This window comes from Microtus ochrogaster, chromosome X (assembly GCF_000317375.1).
Source record: "Microtus ochrogaster isolate Prairie Vole_2 chromosome X, MicOch1.0, whole genome shotgun sequence".
Classification (NCBI taxonomy): Eukaryota; Metazoa; Chordata; class Mammalia; order Rodentia; family Cricetidae; genus Microtus; species Microtus ochrogaster.
The window spans coordinates 33780709-33801254 of record NC_022026.1 but is presented as its reverse complement, the minus strand read 5'-3'; the positions used below and the strand labels follow the sequence as shown (position 1 = coordinate 33801254).

Here is a 20546-nt window from a genome sequence, read left to right as displayed (position 1 = left end):
GGAGGAGGAGGAGGAGGAGGAGGAGGAGAAAGAGACAAGGACAGAGAAGTAGGGAGAAAGGCAGAAGCGAAGTTGCCTCTCCGAGAGGAAGATGGAAAAGAGAACCAGCTCAGGCCAGAAGCTGAAGATCAACCTGCCTCAGTGGATGGGGAGGGGAATGGGTGTGGCTTGTCTCTTAAAGGGACCAAAACCATAACATTCCCAGGCCTTCCTTATAATAAAAAGCATGCACCTCAAGGAAGCAGAAAAGGAATGGCCCAAGATGGTGGCGGGCAGGTCAGAGGTAATGGGAGTGGGCGTGGCTGGTCCCTTAAAGCGACAGGAAAGCATAACAGCAGGCTTCTGGTATTTTAAGATATATGACAATAGTCTTCATACTTAATCATTTAGTGTCATTTAAAATGATGGGGATAAAGAAAAATGATTAAATTATACGAGGTACTTTTGTAAGTTATATGTCCTGACGGAAATAACACAGTGCAAGCTCTCAATCAATTATTGACACTCTAGAATATTTTAAAATACTTGTGATTTTTCTGATACAATATATACAGTAAAAATAGTTACTAGGTTTTTTTTTAAATTTCCCTAGATATTATTTTATTTCAGCCTAAGTTTTCAAGGGGGTTATTCTAACATTCAGATCTGAAGGGAAAAATTATTCAATGTATTACATACTATTTTGCATGTATTAATATCATAAAATATCATTACTTTTGAAGAGACTATCTCATGATGCTTTGATGTTTTTTGTGAACTTAACATGTAACATACTTACTTTTCAATACCATAATGCTATAGGTAAAGATTTTTTCTAAGTCAATATTATATTTAATTATGTAGCTATAAAGTAAAAGAAATCAACTAATATGTTTCTTCTGTTTGTGAGAAGTATATTCTTAGGTCTTTGTGATCAATACATACCACAACACCAAACTGCTCAGGCTCACAGAGATCATCATATTCATTCTTAAGCTCTGCTAGTTCTCGGAGTACATTCTGCTCAGGAAGATGTTTAACAAGATTCTAAAAAAAAGAAAAAAAAGTATAAAAAGTTAGTGGTTAATGATTCATCAGTAAGTTTTAAAACATGCATAGACAACTCAACCAAGCACATTTTAAAAAAACAAACTTTTAATGAAGAATAACACCTGGTTTTGCAGGGTAAAGCCAGGTAGGAAATCCGAACAGAGATATATTGAGAGAGTTGTCAGGGAGACACCATGTAGCTGCTGAAGGAGACAGATGCTGGATCCTTACCGGTAAGCCACACTCTTGTGCCAATACATAGATTAATAGAAATGGGTTAATTCAAAATGTAAGAGCTAGCTAGAAATGAGCCTGAATCATTGGCTGAACAGTATTGTAATTAATATAGCTTCTGTGTGATTATTCAGGTCTGAGCAGTCAGGAAAGGAATCAGCTGTCTCCGGTTACACAGAGAACAAAAAATTTATCTTTTGCTGTATTGTACACACCACAAGTTCCATACCTGTGTTAATACAACTATATATGTTGCCTTTAAATGTTTGTGTTTTCAGAAAAAAAAAGGGACCAGCTACCAATAAAGACAAGTAGCCCAGGTGATCCAGCATCTCAGAATGCCTCTGTTGTCATTTTCCAAAAATTCTCCCGATACTATCCAATGTTTCTGCGTTTTATTGTTTCTGTTCACATCTTTGTATTCCTTACTGTATTTCTAAATTCACTCCTCCCCCCATTCTGGAAAAAAGGTAATTTTGTCGAGGCTGGCCCCCAACACAAGACTTGACCACTGTCCCAATTTTCTCAGAATTGACTGTAGATGCTGAAACCCCCAGACAACAGGAAGCAGTATAGAGAACATGACACCCATAGTTCAAAGAAGTAGGATAAATGGTTTACAGCCATTCAATTGACTATGTATGTTAAGCATCACTTAGGAGGGCTGATTACAAGTTGTTGTTGGTCATGGTTAGGAAGAAGGCCTAGCAAAGAAGATTAGACAAGGATCTCATTCTCAAAAGAAAAAAAAGAGGGATATTAAAATGATAGGATAGGATAAAAGGATAGATTATTGAATCTACTTTTAAACCGAAAAAGCAACTACTAGTCTTAAATGTTTTACATTGGTATGTATTATTTTTGTATACTGATACAAATTTAAGGATATTTTCTTATACTGTGTATGTACTTCTATTGCTGTTTAAGGTATTGTACCTATGTAGCCAATTTAACAATTAATGTAAATTTCTAAGTTTTTTTTTTTTTTTTTTTTTTTTTTTTTTTTCAAGACAGGGTTTTTCCAAGAAGCTTTGGGGCCTGTCCTGGGAGTGCCTCTGACCCCTGAGTGTTGGGATTAAAGGTGTGCCCAATCACCATCTGGCTAATTTCTAGTTCTTGAATGCTATTATTATAAACTATTTAAAGTAATTAAAAATGCAAGTTAGTAGTCATCTATAACAATCAAACTTGTAATTGTGTAGGTATGTTTCTATTTGAGATGAATAAAGTTCTGAAAGTCAACATGATGACTGGAGTAATGGAAATGTGTTTATCATTAGATGATTATATACTAACAAGTCATTAGTTTGGCAAAATTATAAGTTTTCTTATTTACTTTCTCTTTTTTAATGTCATTTACGTTTTTATGATTAAAAAAACAAACATGTAGAGGCTTGAGTCAAGAGTATAGAGTATTGTGAGTAACCCATGTCACAAAGAAATACATCACCTCACTTTCACTGAAAAACAAAACAAAACTAGAAAAAAAATCAAGTAAGTCAGTGTAACACAGAAACCAAGGAAATCACATTTACAATATTGTAACAGAAGAGAGATTTTATTTCCCACATTTATCTTTTTTCTCTTCCCCTTCATTTCTGCCTCTCTATTAAAACTCTTGACATACAACAATGGTATCCACTGTATTAAGGCTCAAGTTTTGGGTTTTTTTGTTTTGTTTTGTTTTGTTTTGTTTTGTTTTGTTTTGTTTTTGGATTTTCAAGACAGGGTTTCTCTGTAGCTTTTGGTTCCTGTTCTGGAACTAGCTCTTGTAGACCAGGATGGCCTCGAACTCACAGAGATCCACCTGCCTCTGCCTCCCTAGTGCTGGGATTAAAGGCGTGTGCCACCACTGCCCAGCAAGGCTCAAGTTTTAAAATAAGAGTGATCTTTTATTTAAAAGAAACACAGATATAACCATATATGTATATGTCGAGTTGAAATCAAATACAGCTAATTCCATTAATGAATATAATCATCTCTTATAAAAGGAAAGATAAGTAGTCACTAAAGTATTATTTCTATTATATTATAGCACAGGAAGAAAAAAAATTGAGCTTATGCATCCCAGGTAGAACTCTACAACTATAAACACACACACATACACACACAAAACACACACACACACACACACAGCTCTTCAAGATTTGAAAATATTTTTAAATTTAAGTTTAAATTATGTGTAGATGTGTCTATCTGTTGGTTTTGAGTGCATGAGTACAGTATACAAGGAGGCCAGAGGCCAAATCCCAATCACCTGGAATTATGGGCAAATGTGACTTATAGTGTGGATATTGGAAAATGAACTCCAGTGTTGTGCAAGAGCAGTACACAGTCTTAAACACTCTGATGAGACATCTGACCAGCCCCATATGTATGCTCTTATTAGAATATCTTGAAGGTAGAAAAATTAAAATTAGTAATTTTTTTAAAGATTTATTTATTTATTTATTTATTTATTATGTAGACAACATTCTGCCTCCATGTATGCCCACATGCCAGAGGAGGGCGCCAGATCTCAGTACAGATGGTTGTGAGCCACCATGTGGTTTTAAAATGTGTCTATTGGTGTTTTTCTTTTTTTTGTTTTCTGTTGTTTTCTTCCTCCCAAGATAGGCTTTCTCCAGGTAGCTCTAGGTGTCCTGGAATTCACTATGTAGGCCAGGCTGCCCTTGAATTCACAATCATATCCCTCCCCCTGTCCCCTCCCAAGAGCTGCAACCAAATGCACATGCTACCACCATCATGTTATTGGTGTTTTGTTTTGTTTAAGTATATCAATAAGAAAAACAAAGGTCCACTTTGGTAACATGAATACTTTTTACCACATTGCAACAAAGTTAAATAGATTAAAAGCATTATTAGAATTATGAGATAATTTATTTCAATATATTTTAAACTCTCCATTTCAATTGTACATTTTAACTGTGAAAATAATGATGAACAAAATCAAGCCTAAAATAGAATTTCTGAAAGTTAAAACTGATGCTATTTTAGTTTCCTTTTAGCTATACTCTCTTAACTCATCTTCTGAAAGCAGGCACCTCCGAGATGATAGAAATTTCTTTCTCTGAAAAAGTATGTGAAATACCTAAAGCATTACATGGGTTTGGGAAATATTTTGACTTAGGGTATCATTTGATAGGTATAACATTCATATAACTAGTAATGTTTTGGACGTTCTACCTGTGACTAATGATCAAAACAAGACACCAGAATAGGTGACACATACAGATTGTTATGACTTCCATGAGTCAACTACTAGGATGATCTATATCACAAGCAATCATCACAGGCAATGTTTAAAGACAATTTCACAAATATAGGCCATGTTGTGACCATGAACTAAGATTTTATGTTCACTGAATTCTAACCAGAAGAGGAAGAACAATCAGCAGTGCCAGCAAGAAAACACTGTGCTAACCCTGAGAATCAGACTAACATCTATTTGTATGGAGGACTAGACACCCTCTTGAGACCAAAGTCTCACAAAGGAAGGAACAAGCAGACAGAACCCCAAAAACCTCTCACAAGTAAAGACTTAAGAAGATTCAGAGTGCAGCACATTAGTCTCTTGAATGTATCCCCAAGTAGAGCCTACGTATTCCCAACATGCTGATATCCATGAGATCGGTAGGAAGGAGAGATGGGTAAGGAACAAGCACGTTAAGAAAAAAAAAAGGGCAGTGGGGCAATGGGGCAGTGGTGGTGAGTGCGTTTAATCACAACACTCTGGTGACAGACGCAGGTGGGTCTCTGTGAGTTCAAGGCAAGCTTGGTCTACAGAGGTAGTTATAGGACTGCTAGTGCTACACAAAGAAACACTGTCTCACAAAAACAAACAAAACAAAACGAAACAAAAAAAATTCCCAACGGTCCTAAATGTAAGTTCAGTGGTAGAGTGTTTTGTGTGCTAGTATGTCATATGTCCTAGACTTTATTCTGAGCCTTACCTACATGTCACACCCCCAAGAAAAGGAGGAAAGAAAAAGCCATGTATTCATGATATTCTATACAACATACATTCTTGGCTCTTAGAAAGTTTCCGTATACCAAGAGGTGAGTTCTTCTTCTCTCTACGCAATTACTCCTACAGGAGTTTTACCCAGGAAATGGGGAAACTCACTCTCAGCTGCTACATGGAAATGGCAAAATTCATTTGGATAATATGCCCAATGTTTGAGGAGGTGCCTAGGAATGTTCAATATAGAAGAAGTTTCTGAAAAGGAGTTCTATGATAGTGGCCAGGAGCAATCATCAATTAACTAGAGGTTGACTCCAAGAGATCAGATCAGACTGCTATTGCAAAATTCATATTATCGAAGGTGTTATTGTTTTGGTCCCTTGAGGAACAGAAGGAGGGAGAAGATGAGCAAGGAAGTCAGGACCAAGAGGGGTGCACCCACCCACGGAGACAGTGGGGCTGATCTATTGGTAGCTCACCAAGGCCAGCTGGATTGTGACTGAAAAAGCAGGGGATAAACCCGGACTCTATGAATATGGCGGACAATGAGGGTTGCTGAGAAGCCAAGGACAATGGCACTGGGTTTTGATCCTACTTCTTGTTCTGGCTTTGTGGGGGCCTAGCCAGTTTGGATGTTCACCTTCCTAGACCAGGATGGGGGGGGGAGGACTTTGGACTTTCCACAGGGCAGGGAACCCTGACTGCTCTTCAGACTTGAGAGGGAGGGGGAGAGGAGTTGGGGGAGGGCAGCAGGAGTGGGAGGCTGGGAGGAGGCGGAAATTTTTTTTTCTCAATAAAAAAAAAGAAAAAAAAAGAAAATTTAAGATATTGTAAAGTCAGTAATTAAAAACAATAAATATTTATTAGGGGATCAATTTCCTGAGGGAAAAAAAAAAGAGACAAGCCAGACCCATTCCCCTCCCCATCCGAGGAGGCAAGCTGATCTTCAGCTTCTGGCCTGAGCTTGCTCTCTTTTTCATCTTCCTATCCGGGAGGCAGCTTCGCTTCTACCTCTCTCCCCACTTCTCTGCTTCCCCCCTTCTCTGTCTCTTTCTCCTCTTCTCTCTCTCCCTCTCTCTCTGTCCCCCCTTCACCCTTGCTCCTCCTTAACCCCCTGAATAAACAGTCAACCTCACCCTGCATGTCGTGTCTATCCATGTTTCTGTCTTCTTCCCACCCGCCAAGTGTCTCCCTGCCTGGAACTAGCCATTGCTCGGGGACCAGCAGCCAACTTTGCCTGGGGCCCACTGCCTGCTGCCACATGGCCTGCCACCACTGCTCTGAGACCAGCAGCTGTCTATGCCTGGGACTGGCTGCTCCCAGGGCCCGGTGCCTGCAACCACATGGCCTGCCGCCACCATTTGGGACCTACAACATTTCTACTGCCTACTGCCACCTGGGATCTTGGAGCATTTTTTTAAAAAAAAACAACAGAAGGACTCTACACTTGAAAAAAATTAAAATATCTCTTGAATTTAGTGTTTCATTTACATCACAACTACTTCTGGTTTGTAAATAAATTCCAAAGATAGGTTGATAGTACACATGGGTGCTACATGGCAGAAAGATAGTCATAGTAGTATAAACTGGAAGCAAAAGAACAAGCCTTAAATGCAATAGATTCTGACAAATTACTGGGTGATAGGTAAATGACCTATGAGTTTTAAGGCATGATTCACTCTATTTCTCTCTTTCCTGCTGCTGCTTAATGGCAAGTTTTTTTCTCCCTCAACTATTTCAAAATTTGTGTTTGAAAGATCAATTCTGGGTGAGTATGAAAATTTCATTCCAGCAAATGTCAGTGAGTTGAAGTTTACTAAGAAAACAACAAAATAGACAGAAGTAAGTATGCCACCAAATGAGGAGATTTCCCCCTCATCTTTTATGCATCACAAATTCACTTTCTGATAACTGTCAGTGTTATTTAAAGAAATTCTCCTAACAGACCACAGGCTTCTAACTACTTTTTACATTTGTGCAATTACTCTATGATGCTTCCAAAACTTTATTTCTTTTAAATGTTAATTGCACATGTAAAGGTTACTTAAGTAAAGGTATTGAACCATACTGTCCTTTCTTTCTTGACAAAACATAACCTTTCCTTTTTTGGCTTATATCTCATTAAGTCATTTTAGTAATAGAGAACTGAGTTAAGTTCACTCTGATTAAGTCTCTCATTTACCACATAACTAGAATAGGGCTAATATTTCTTTTAAAAATGTATTATTGTACCATTTTCTATCCAAATACAGATGGATAAATGAAAGGATACTGAAATGGTTTTAAATTCTATTGGCAAATACACACATTCATTAAAGAAGACAATGATTTTTTCTCTTAAACACTTGTTTAACTCTCTTCAATTTTAACACAATTTTCTCTACTTAATTGAATAGAAAATTTAATCCCTTAATTATTATATGTTATTAGGGCATGTTTTTCAAAACTTAATCATATAGCTTAAATAGTTGTGTATACATGTGTGTAAATGTGCTGGATAGTTTTATGTCAACTTGACACAATTTAAAATCATCTGGAAAGAAGGAACCTCAATTAATATATATGGAGCACATATGATATAAATAGGAAATATTGGCACACCATTTCAGGAAACAATCTCCTACAACTCAGCAATTCTGAAGATACACATAGTTCACAAACTGTCTATTCTGAAACCCTAGTATACTAATAGACTATAGTGTGTAAAAACAAATTGTTGGAAGGCCTAAACACAGACAAAAGGGCCCCACCAAAATGTTTGAGTCAGTAAGTTTTAGTTAATACTAGAAATTATGTACTTACAACATGTGTGAGGTGATACAAGATGAAATCATCAGATCTAGAGAAGTTTTTCAAGATTTAGACAAACAGCATATATACAAATATTTAAGGAAATAGTACTATACTATCAGTGTTTATAATAATAATAATAATAAAAACAGAATAGTAATAAAACTAGCAACTAAAATGAACAACTAAAATGTTCACTGACTAAAATAAGTACATGTATGTGGTAGAAAATAATACTACATGGGGATAAATGGAAAACCTTCAAAATGGAAAAATGTGTTTAATATATTTGTTGTACTTTACCTTTTATGGAACAATTGAAAAGGGAAAAAAAGCTACGCAGTTACTATAGTTGCACATTCATATGTGGCAAAATCATAAAGACAGAATAGGATGTTATTATCCTTCTTCTGGATAATAACATGCTTCATAAGAATTGGCAATGTGGACATTGTTATATGCTATATCCTGAAACATATACATATAGTATAATATTAAAGAAGTATCCTGAATGAACATTTTGTGAATTTTAATACAAATTTTGGTCTTTAAGCTTTTCTGAAAACTTTGTCATCATTTATATTGTTGCCTTAAAACTTCATGGTAGAATTCAGTTTACTATCATCAAGATCCAAAGTAGTATAGATTACTGTAGATGAGCCATTCAGCAACATTTTTTCTACTGACCACCACTATTTAGATAATACCCTTCACATTTGCAAGGTCTATACTCACTTTTCAGTTTGTTTTCCCTCTAAACAACAATCACACATGCATAGACCAAACTACTTCAAGTCTAATCTTGTGATGGTAGTTGATTCAGAAAATAACTGTCAACTTTTTGTGTACTAAGGAAATATTTTGCACATATTCACATGGAAAAATCAATGACATTTAAAAGAATAAGAAATAATCACATGATTTTGAACAGGTCATATTCGTGGCCATTTAGTTACATGATGAATAAAAAGGAGCTAGTCACGAAAAAGTTTACAAAAAAGTACAATTTTTCTATTGCTTGAAATATTTCCACCTCAAAGCAATATTCAAATTATCTATGAAAACAATGCATGAAAATTATATTTGGCTAGGAGCACTGATTTTCTAACAGATAGAAAAACAATAACAGTCTTTTCTGCAATCTTAAAAATAGGATTGACTTTTCAACTAGCAATATGTGCTCATATTTATAAATATTTATATAGCTAACTCTTCTAACACTCTACCAATAAATGCAAAACAATAATGATAGATGGAATGTACAGGTGATTTGAAATATATGCCGATGTCAATTCCACGTAAAAAGACTGTTACATATACAACAGAGCATAGAAATATATTTTTTAACCATGACTAGTTTTATATTGGTTAAGTAGTTTCTTTGTCATTCCCATGAAAGTCTGTCCTCTTCACAACTGACACAGCACCACTTGTGAGAATGCCTTGGCATAATATCAGAGAAGAAAAATCATGTTTGGACTCTAAGGAAGAGGCCTGGCCAAGTTTCCCCAAATCCTATTTGAAAAAATAATTAAATCTTCTCTGTAACTGTGACTGCTTCTGTCCAAAGAGGATGAGCAATTCATATTGCATGTATAGTGTTTAGTATCATACTATATACTACTTCAAATGCTTTTCATTAGTTTAGCAATCAAATAATTACTGCTTGTCAAACTGTAATTTCTCATCAGCAACAAAGAATCCCTTCATCTAGAGTAGTTATGCTTTTATTTAAACTTTATAGCTATCATATTTAATGGCTGTACCCATTGATTTTAGTTTTGCAAACAAATGTGTATGTCACTAGGCCAATGAAGACCACAAGTAACCACTCCAAAACAGGATTCCAAAATAATAGCCAACTGTGCACATGACAACAAACCTCTCCTATGATACATGTGAACATTCAGAGAAATCAACACCTGTAATGACTAAAGTAACTTTTTAACTGGACAAGATCTATCATCACTGAAGAAACAAAGCACTATGTATGCATATAAATGATGCTTTTTTTTTTTTTTGGCTTAACTAGTGTGGGTACACCAACCCTAAATCTGAGCAGTACCATTCTCTGAGCCTGCTTCCTAGACAAAAAGAGAAAGTTAAATGAGCAGATGCATAAATCCCATTCTGATTATTGAATGTGAACACAATGTGACCAGATGCCTCAGGCTTTTTTATTGTAATGCCTTCAAATCATCATGGACTTTTCCTCAAAATACTAGCCTGATGGAGTGGGTCTTGTATCTTATCTGTTGCTTTCATTGGTTAACTAATAAAGAAAACTGCTTGGCCTGATAAGACAGAAAATTAGGTAGGTGGAGTAAGTAAACAGAACAGAATGCTGGGAGAAAGAAGCCGAGTCAGTCAGTCGCCTTGATTCTCCCACCCAAAACAGCAGCAGGTTAAGATCTTCCCTGGTAAGCCACCTCGTGGGCTACACATATTATTAGAAATGGGTTAGATCAATATGTAAGAGCTAGCCAATAAGAGGTTGGAACTAATGGGCCAGGCAGTGTTTAAAAGAATACAGTTTCCGTGTAATTATTTCGGGGCATAAGGTAGCCATGTGGGTGGCCAGGTGGCGGGACGCAGCCTGCAGCTCATATTACAACACTAGCCAAAATAAAAGTCTTTCTTCCTTAAGTAGCTTTGGTCTGCTGTTTGTGTGTGTGTTGTATGTGGTAATAAGACAACTAACAAATACACTGCCTATGTGTCTATCAACATAATACTGTTTGATATTTTAATATTCCCATAGATTATTAAATCAACAAAATTTGGTGATTTATCATTTTAGAGATCTCTGAGGAAAAATATTAGATATAGACAGTTAAGTCTAGTATGGAATTCTCATCTCTCTAGCATGATCTAGTAGAAAAGGTCGATCTAACAGGTTCAGGATATCCAATTCTGCCATATAAAATGATATTATCAGAATTACTATAAAAGAAGTGCACAGAACTATTACTCTCGTTGATTCTAAAGAAACTAAAAAGAATAAACAAAACAAATAAGGATATTAAGTAAAGTCCAATTGTCAGCAATCTTAACAAGGAGCATTAAAAAAACATTCTGGATAGTTAATAATGACATAGATGAAACAAGCAGATAAAAATAAACACAACCAGAGGCCTTCTGCAATTATAGCTTCCAGGTTAATGATTTTATGGGATTTCTTAGTGTGTGAATGAGTGGGTCTCTGATTCTTGTACCTTCTACCTTCTCTTGGGCTCTTTTCTTTCTGGTTCTTTTTTGTCCAACTTCAATGTGATAGTTTTTTATTATATCTTAATAAAACTGAATAACTAAATGAATGCATGAAAATTTAGCCACCAGATTAAAGGTTAATAACTTAATTGGTTAATTGGTTTAGCCACCAGATTAAAGGTTAACAACTTAATTGGTTAATTGGTTTAGCCACCAGAATAATGGTTAACAACTGTGTATATAACAACCACTGCAAGGCAAACCTCATGCTCAAGAGTAGTTGGTCGAAACCCAGTGCCAGGGCCCTTGTCTTCTCATCAGCCCTGGGTTTCAATCCTACTGCATGAACTGGCTTTGTGAGAGCCTAGCCTGTTTGGATGCTCACCTTCCTGAACCTGGATCGAGGGGGGAGGACCTTGGACTTCCCACAGGGCAGGGAACCCTGATTGCTCTTTGGACTGGAGAGGGAGGGGGAGGGGGTGTAGGGAAGGGGGAGAGCAGTGGGGAGAGGGGGAGAGGAGTGGGAGGAGGGGGAGGGAAATGGGATGTAGGGAGGAGGCAGAAATTTTTTCAATAAAAAAAAAGAGTAGTTGGTCAAAATACAATGGACTCCACAGTTCTTTGTTTGCTTTTATTTGGTTACTGTTTGGTGAGTTTTGTTTGATGCTGTTGATGTTTGCTTGTTGGTTTTTTTTTTTCCTTTTTTGGGTGTTTTCATTTTTGTTTCCTTGGTTTGGGGGCTATTGCTGTTGTATTGGTTTTTTGTTTGTTTGTTTGTTTGTTTTTGAGAAAGAACTTAAAGTTGTCTTAGTAGGGGGAGAAAATAAGGAAGGACTTTGAGGAGGGAAAGGAACATTACCAAATATATTTAAATTAAAAAAAAAACTCTTTAGAAAGTTCAGGCAGTAGGCAAGCCTGTAATACATTCAATTAGTAATTAATACGGGAGAGCCCAGCAAATTGTAGGTTGGGCTATTCCTGGGCTGGTGGTCCTAGGTTCTATATGAAAGCAGGCTGAGAAAGCCATGGGGAGCAAGCTATTAAGTAGTACCCTCCGTGGCCTCTGCATCATCGCCTCTGGTTTTCTGCCCAGTCTGCAGTGATGAACAGTGATATGGGACTCTAAAGAAAACAAACCCTTGACTTCCCAACTCCCTTTTGGTTATATTTCATTAGAGCAACAGAAACTCTAAGATAGTACTCAGGGAAGAGAAATGAACATATCTGCTTTTCCTTTGAAGCAAGTTATTTTCAATTATATTATGTTATATGCACTGTAGAAAACATAAAGTGAATACTAAAATATTTACTTTTATCTTTCTCATGCAACAAAATGGTTATATTTCCTTAGAAGAATCTGTCACTATGAATCCTTCATATACGGTAAAGTAAACAATGGTTATGTTAATAGCAAAACAATGCTTTCAATTTACTAAAATGCTAGTTATTAATACAGAAATAATTTTCAATGTTTCTTTTATTGTACTTAGTAATTATAGGTATTTATTCTTTGCTAGCTAGCTACATATTTATTATAGAGCACAAAGAATGCTAGGTATCAATTAATTCACATACCATGTGTTGGATAAGATGTTATAAAATATAATTAAAGGTCAACTCTGATTTCCAATGAGAGACACTGTACAAGTGTTTAGATGCAAAAACTTTAGTAGATACATATTATTCCTTTCCAACAGTAAAAGCAAGTCAGTCAGTCACTTACCTACATACCACAGTAGGGAGAAAGATATGTAAAACATGGTGTTTTAAAAAATTCATAGAACTAAGTTCTGATCCTAGACTGATTGTATGATAGTATGTAACTTCCCAATCATATTCTAAAGCTAAATCCCATAAATTTAACATGTTAACATTATTAAATTCTGGATATAAAGCACACAAATGTGTTACTCAGTGAAAAAGGAAAAAAGTCAACTCATAGTAATATTATTAGATGCATTTACAATGGAATACTTGCTGCCTTTAATTTAAACAATGCTTGACCAGAGCTATTTTCAACTTAGTGAGAAATCATTTTGTCAGAAAGAAAAGTAGATTTCTTAAAGTTATGGCTTTGATTTTGATAAATACTAATCAAATGTACAAAGCCAACACTATCAGGTGTGTAATAAACTAGGAAAAAAGCATGAAATTCTGAAAGTTTACTACTTTTCTACCAAATGCAAAAGCAAACCTTTTTTTATTTTTTGTAACACAGTTTCTCTGTGCCATAGCCCTAGTTATCCTAGAACTAGCTCTTGTAGACCAGTCTGTCCTCACAATGGTCTGTAACTAAAGGCAAATTCTGATACCTTATATTCATTGGAAAAATCTAAACTCATATGTGGCAGTGAGTATTACTAGTATCTCGAAGAGAGAATCTTGTATCCACTGTTCAAATCATCACAGTCCAAGGTAAGGAATATGACTTACGTGTGTTCACTAACAAAACAATTTTAAATAGATGTTGAGCAATTCCTTAAGTGTCATTTGACTGGTCGAGATTCCTCTGTTGAAGGTTTTGTTTAGATCTGTACTCCATTTTTAAATTGGGTTATTTGGTATCTTGTTGTCTAGTTTCTTGAATTCTTTGTATACTTTGGAGAATAGCCCTCTGTTAGATGGGGAGTTAGTGAAGATTTTTCACATTCTGTAGGCTGCCGTTTTCTTTTTACTATATCCTTTGCCTTACAGAAGCTTCTTAGTTTGAGAAGGATGCACTTATTAATTGTTGCTCTCAGTATCTGTGCTACTTGGGTTATAAGATTAATTTTGTTATGGAGCTATAAAATTATATATATGTCAACCAAATATGTCAACCAAAGACTTCTTCTGAATTTTCCTTCTTGACAGCACATCTATAATATTTAAAAAGATGAATTAACATATGGTTATGTTAAATGTTAAATATATCATATACTATGCTAGGGTATGATGTAGTATGTTAATACTATTTTGGGATAAAATCTAATTCAAGAATCAAATATCTTTAATAGATGTGATGGGTAGGTAAATTCTACTCTGCACTGAAGATACAACTATATAACCTTGAAAAAAGTCTGTGCTATCTGAAGACTTAGTCTTGAGTTATAGAAAATTTCTGACTGTCATCCCTAGAACATAACAAAAAGTGCTTCTCGAAATGTAATAAATTACAAAGTGTTATGATTTAGTAAATACTTGGCTAACCAACCATCTTTATATTTCAACCACTTACAAACTTTAAAAATGAGTCAAAAGCTAGTGGGAAAAGCTCATTTGTCTATCACTTTTGATTTTTCCCATAGAGAATGTTAGTAACTGTGCTATCTGCTCCCTTGGTTTCTTAAATTAAAGGATTATTGTTTTGGGGAGAGAAATAGTCCCAGAGTTTCAGATTAATGTAGAACAGTAGTATAGTTTTGCTTTTCATTTCTTAGTTGCAGGGTCCTAGAAGTTCATGTTAAGAGAAGCATACACTTTCAAAGCTGTAAAACTGCAACAGAACTTCTGCTCTACTCTGATCACCCCCTCAGTCAAATAGGATCCATAGACCAATTGTATAAAGCTATAAAATTTTCTGAAGCTTTTGCTGTAGCTAGAAGTGTGCAACAAAAGGAAAAAAAATCTATGAGATAATATTTTGTACAACTTCAAACAAAATCCAGTTTTCATTCAAATTGTAAATAACTCAATTTTTCCCAATTAAAAATAGTTTTTTTTCTAATTGATATGACAAAAGATTAATTGTTTAGAGCTACCTTTTATTTCCTTGCAAATAAGAATACAACCAGTAGTAGTAATAAATGAAAAACTGGTTATTTTTTACAAATCAACCAAAAAGTGACAATGAGCAGACAAAATATTGTTTGGATTAGATTCAGCTTCACAGTTCACTGAAATTAGTACACAATGCTCAAAAACAAAACTACTGTCAAAACAGACAAGAGAATACATTTTTTTTTAAAATTCCATCTGATAAAAAGTTAGAAGCAAAAGATGAAAAAAACAATAGCAGCTCATGGATAAAAATATTTGCAGACTGTAAAAACATCATGCAATACTTATTTCTCTCTGATGAGAAATAAGAAATATCAAGATTGTTCTCCTCATTGCTAATGTTTCAATTTTCCTAAAGAATTATGAAAATAAACTTGGAAAATACAAGTTGTTAGCAAGGAGAAAAAGTGTTATAAAATTCTACAATACTAATGCTTTTATATCCTTAATTGATATACCTATAGTCTTCTAAAGCTATCAACTCTTGTAAAGTGCACAAACACATGCAGACTCACAAGCCTGCATATAATACAGATGGTCGATAGCTACGTAAATAGATCAATGATTACAAAGATGGATTGAAGAGACAAAAACAAGTTCGACTATTACACATGCATGAACTTCCTGACTATAAGAATAATTATACACTACAACTGGTTAATTGAGGGAAGCTGAAGAATCTTTTTTCTTGCAGAATCAATAGATACTCATTTATCTTTGATGACTTAGGTGTAGCACTGCCTGGAATTCGGGGGATAGATTGAATGATCTTTGCTTCTATCTAATCATTTTGTCAGTATTCAAGAACGAGTTATATGGATCATGTAATCTGTTTTGAGATGTAAAAATCACATTTGAGAAAACATAATCTTGTGGGAAGCTGTAGGTTTTGTCTTGGTCTGCATGCATTTCACTATTCGATATTCAACTGTGCTTCTGAACCATAATGCAGGCAGAAATACAGGGAACTTAAAAGTAAGGTACAAGCAGAAATATTCTTGTGCATGAATTTTTCGATATGAAGGAGGTAGTATAGAGCTGCATTTTATCTGAGGTATTACTGGTACCTACTTTAGCTTTCTACTACATAAAGAATGGACGAAGGAAAAGTCAGAGAAAAAGAAGTAAATGATGAAACAGCAGCAAATGAAATCCCAGAAGGTTCCATCCTCTACAGAAATGCACTAGGTTCTCAAATGAAGGGTGGCAGGGGGCAGATACTATAAATAAACATAACATATGCTTAAAAAGTATAGGGATCCAGTGTAGAGCTTAGCATATTTTAAGAAAGACCTATAAAATAAGGACTACTAGATGTAACTGCAGTGGTGGATACTAAAAGAAGCTCTACACAATAGAGTGACTGTAGGTAACATTAATGTACTGTTAAGAGTGACAAGGAGAAATTTAGAAAGATTTATTATAATCCATAATGAACGTTTAAAGAGTTTAGTCTGATATTAACTTCATATATATATATATATATGTATAGATAATATCAGAATATATATATATATGTATATATATATATTATCCCTACATATGTATATAAGGCAAAAAAATACATGGTACTCGATTAATCTAAACTATTATATGTTTATATGCATCAGTTAAAAATAAATCCAAATGGTGTTTTTCCCCTAATCTCGGTCACTTCATCACTCCTTACAGCTCGATGGTATCTGTATTGTAATCTATCCTGATTTGATGTGCATATCTCTTTTATTCTGATTTCTTATCACAACCCATTACCTCACCATAGGTGTGCTGTGGGACAATGATCTGTACCCTGTCAATTGTATTTTAATAAAATGCTGATTCCCTAGTAGCCAGGCAGGAAGTATAGGTGATAGGCAGGGCAACAAGGCAGGAAGTGGAGGTGGGGCAATGAGAACAGGACAATTTTGGGAAGAGGAAAGCTCAGTCTGCAGTTGTCACCCAGCTGCAGAGGAAGCAAGATGAGACTGCCTCGCTGAAAAAGGGACCAAGAAGCCATGTGGCTAACACAGGCAAGAATTATGGGCTGATATAAATGATAAGACTTAATAAGAAGCCTGAGCTTCTTATTAAGGGGTGAAGGCAGAAACCTTTAATAAATAAATAAATTAATTAAAAAAAAGAAGCCTGAGCTAATAGACCAATCAAATTAATGTAGGACTCTGTGTGTATATTTGGGACTAAATGGATGTGGGACCTGGTGGGACAGAAACCTCAGTCAACATATGCGGTATACAAAAATGAATTCTTGATTGTCTATTTGTCATCACCTTTCTTTCACTAGAAACATCAAGAATTTCAATAGTTCTCATACTTTAAGTATCAGTGCTTTGCAAATGACCCATTGATATTGTTTTCTTTACTGATCTTAAGAAAAATATTTTAGTGTACAACTACCAGTAATACTTTCTATTATGTCCTGGATTTTTTGCTTCCTAGTTTTTTTTTTAATCCCCAAGTGGTACAACCATTTTGTAGCCAAAACTTTTCAATGAATATATATTTTAAAACAAAGTTATGTACCTGCCACCCAACTGATGTCTTTATAGTTCAGGGTTTTGTTTATTTTGTACTTTAAAAACTACTTTGCATTTACCTATTTAGTCTATTAACAGAAAACCACTTGGTATATACTATAGCTGCATTAATTTTCCTAAATATAAAATTTGTTGTCGCCCAAATTCAATAGTTTATCAGGAGACAAGAATTTTAATGTACACACTATCTAGGAATAAGTCAAAATTAGGGAGGTAAGGAACAGTGAGGCCTGTAGCATATACATGACATTAAAATTCTTGCACTTAGACACCTAAAAGTCCAAATAAAGTGTATCTGAGAAATACAGAGATACATATACAAAATGGTAGTGGGGGGGGTAGGCAGACAACCAGTCATTAGATCATGCTCTCTCGTTTCTAAAATAGGACCCCAAGCAATGTACTAATCATCTTCCATATGCTTGCTCATCACTATCCTCTCTTAATTCAGAAATTTATATGAATAAAAGATATTGTCTTTTATATTTGTCAAGTATCTGCCCACTATTCACTCTCAACAATACCTTATTAAGTACTATTAATATTTCAAAGTCTAGTTCAAGGTAAATTTGTTCTAGGAAACTACCTTAACCACAGCAACTCTGGGAGCATAGCTATCAGATTCTGGCCTTCTTGGCTGTCCCATGGACTTTTTTTTTTTAAATTTTAGGGTCAGTTCTCAAAATAAAATCAAATATATACCATTATAAATGAAACCAACTGTATTGAAAGAGTTGGTAACATATTTACCAAAGCAAATACTGTATAATAATAGATGTTTCTTGATTAAAACTTTAAAAAGCAAGATCTAGTGGCAATCCTAATAAGTAATTTATAAGTAGTAAGGAGTATAAACAATGTTTCTTGATATCTGTCATGAATGGAACATGAAAAGGAAATATTTATTACTTCTATTACTGTCAGTAATAAATATTACTATTACTATTTTGGTCTGTTGTTTACATTTTTAATTAAATTAAACACAAAATATGAATAACAACTACAATAAAAGAAAGATAAATTATTTTACACTTCCATGTTCAAAACCTGCTGAATCCTTTCCAATTGCACTGAACTAACATCTCCTTGAAAACTTTTCGGCACCGTATGCTACCTTCTACTCTCACATATGCCTGGCAAATATAAGCACAATTTCTCTATCAATAAATTTTTCTAGCATTTAAGAAGGAGAAGATGAGAGGTTGGGAAGGTCAAGTTGGGTGAAGTACAGAGAGGAAGAGCAAGGAAAGTGATACACTGATGGAGTGAGCCATTATGGGATTAGTGACAAAACAGGCACTGGGGAAATTCCCAGGAATCACCAAGGATGATCCCAGTTAACACACTAAACAATAGTAGAGAGGGTACTTTAACTGCCTTCCTTCTGTAATCACATTGATGACTACCTTAATTGTCATCATAGAACCTTTATCCAGCAACTGTGGAAGTAGATGTAGACATCCATAGCTAAGCACTGGCCCAAACTCCTAGCATGCAGTCATAGAGAGGGAGGAGCAATAATATGAGCAGTGGAGCCAAGACCATGATACTAACCCACAGAAACAGCAGACCTGAGCAAGAGCAAGCTCACTGACTCCAGACTGACAGCTGGGGAACCTGCATAAGACCAAACTAGGTCCTCTGAATGTGGGTGACAATTGTGTGGCTTGGGCAGTTTGTGATGCTACTAGCAGTGGAACCAGTATTTACCATAGTGCATGAACTCCAGCCCATTCCCAATGGAGAGTTACTCAGTCTAGATACAGAGGTTTTGACTCAGGTGATATGACAGACTTTGCTGACTCATCATGGGAGGACTAACCCTCTCTGAGGAGTGGAAGGTGGTGGGGTGTGGAGAAGCTAGGGAGAGTGGAAGGATAGGAGGGAGAAGGAAATGGGATTGGTTTATAAAATAGCATTGTTCTAAAAATAATAAAAAAAAATATTCTCAAGCACTATTCATCACAAGAAAAGCATACTTTATTTTTTCTCTAAAAAAATAAAATAATTAAATTGCTAATTTCATTTTTGTCAGATCTGTATCTTTGTCTGCACACATTATTTTAATGACATAGTCTATTAAAGACTAGTTGTGTGTGTGTGTATGTGTGTGTCCGTGTGTTTTTCTTTTTTTTTTCTTATCTTAAAAGATCAAGTTAAATTATACTAAAGTAGGTTTTCAATACTGGAATAGTGATGCTACGAACCACCTAAATCTATTACATGTTACAAAAAGAGACTAATTATATATAATAAATGTACCCCAACAATCTGAAAATATAGAACATCCTGAAGTGATTCTATATGTTATAGCAAGCATTGTAAAACATTTCAGTTTCTAGTACACAGTGATTTCAATATCTACTTTAAATCTTGATATATGGAAATATAAGGGATATATGGAAATATGAAGGATTAGTATTTTATTTGTAACTTTAACATTTGAACTTTATCATGTTGACTAAATAAAACTAGTTTTTTTTAAGTAGGCAATTTATCCTATCAAATAAGTACAGTCTTCTGGCTGTCTAGTGAGGAAGAGTTTATTGATCCATTCTAAGAGATGTAACATTAGTGTTAATCCAAGTTCTTTAGAAATGATGTGTCCTTTTTTTTTTGCTGTTGTTGCTATGAGGAGAAAACCATGTTCATGTACAACAAACTGTGATTATGCATGGATGGAGTTTAGCACTGTAATCAAATAGAATTTACAACAAAGTTAATCTGATGATACATATTTAATGTTTTTTATTATCAATGTGTTACATGGTAATTAGACATAAATGGTAAACATCTCATATGAATGGCAAATTGATGCTACTTTTGCATCATTGAAGCAAACATATGTAGTTTGGGAGTGAGAAAGAGGTCACAGTGAAGCTAGTCTTTTCTGCATGAGGAAAGTAATCTTATGCGAACAACAAGAGTGTAGAATTTCACAAGAGGAGCATCCTTCCTTAACAGAATATTTTCAGACATATGACACATCTTAAATATAGACTAATTTTTTTATCATTAATTCTTTT

At 34.9% G+C, this 20546-nt stretch overlaps 1 protein-coding gene across 3 annotated transcripts in view; it reads right to left on the bottom strand.

Moving 5' to 3' along the window:
- Diaph2 (diaphanous related formin 2) overlaps positions 1 to 20546 on the bottom strand; it is a 793576-nt gene that overhangs the window by 425045 nt on the left and 347985 nt on the right. For all 3 annotated transcript variants that reach the window (XM_026784823.1, XM_026784824.1, XM_005358668.3), the window contains one exon: positions 925 to 1026. In XM_026784823.1, the coding sequence (XP_026640624.1) occupies positions 925 to 1026 (102 nt within the window). The remainder of the gene's footprint in view (positions 1 to 924; positions 1027 to 20546) is intronic.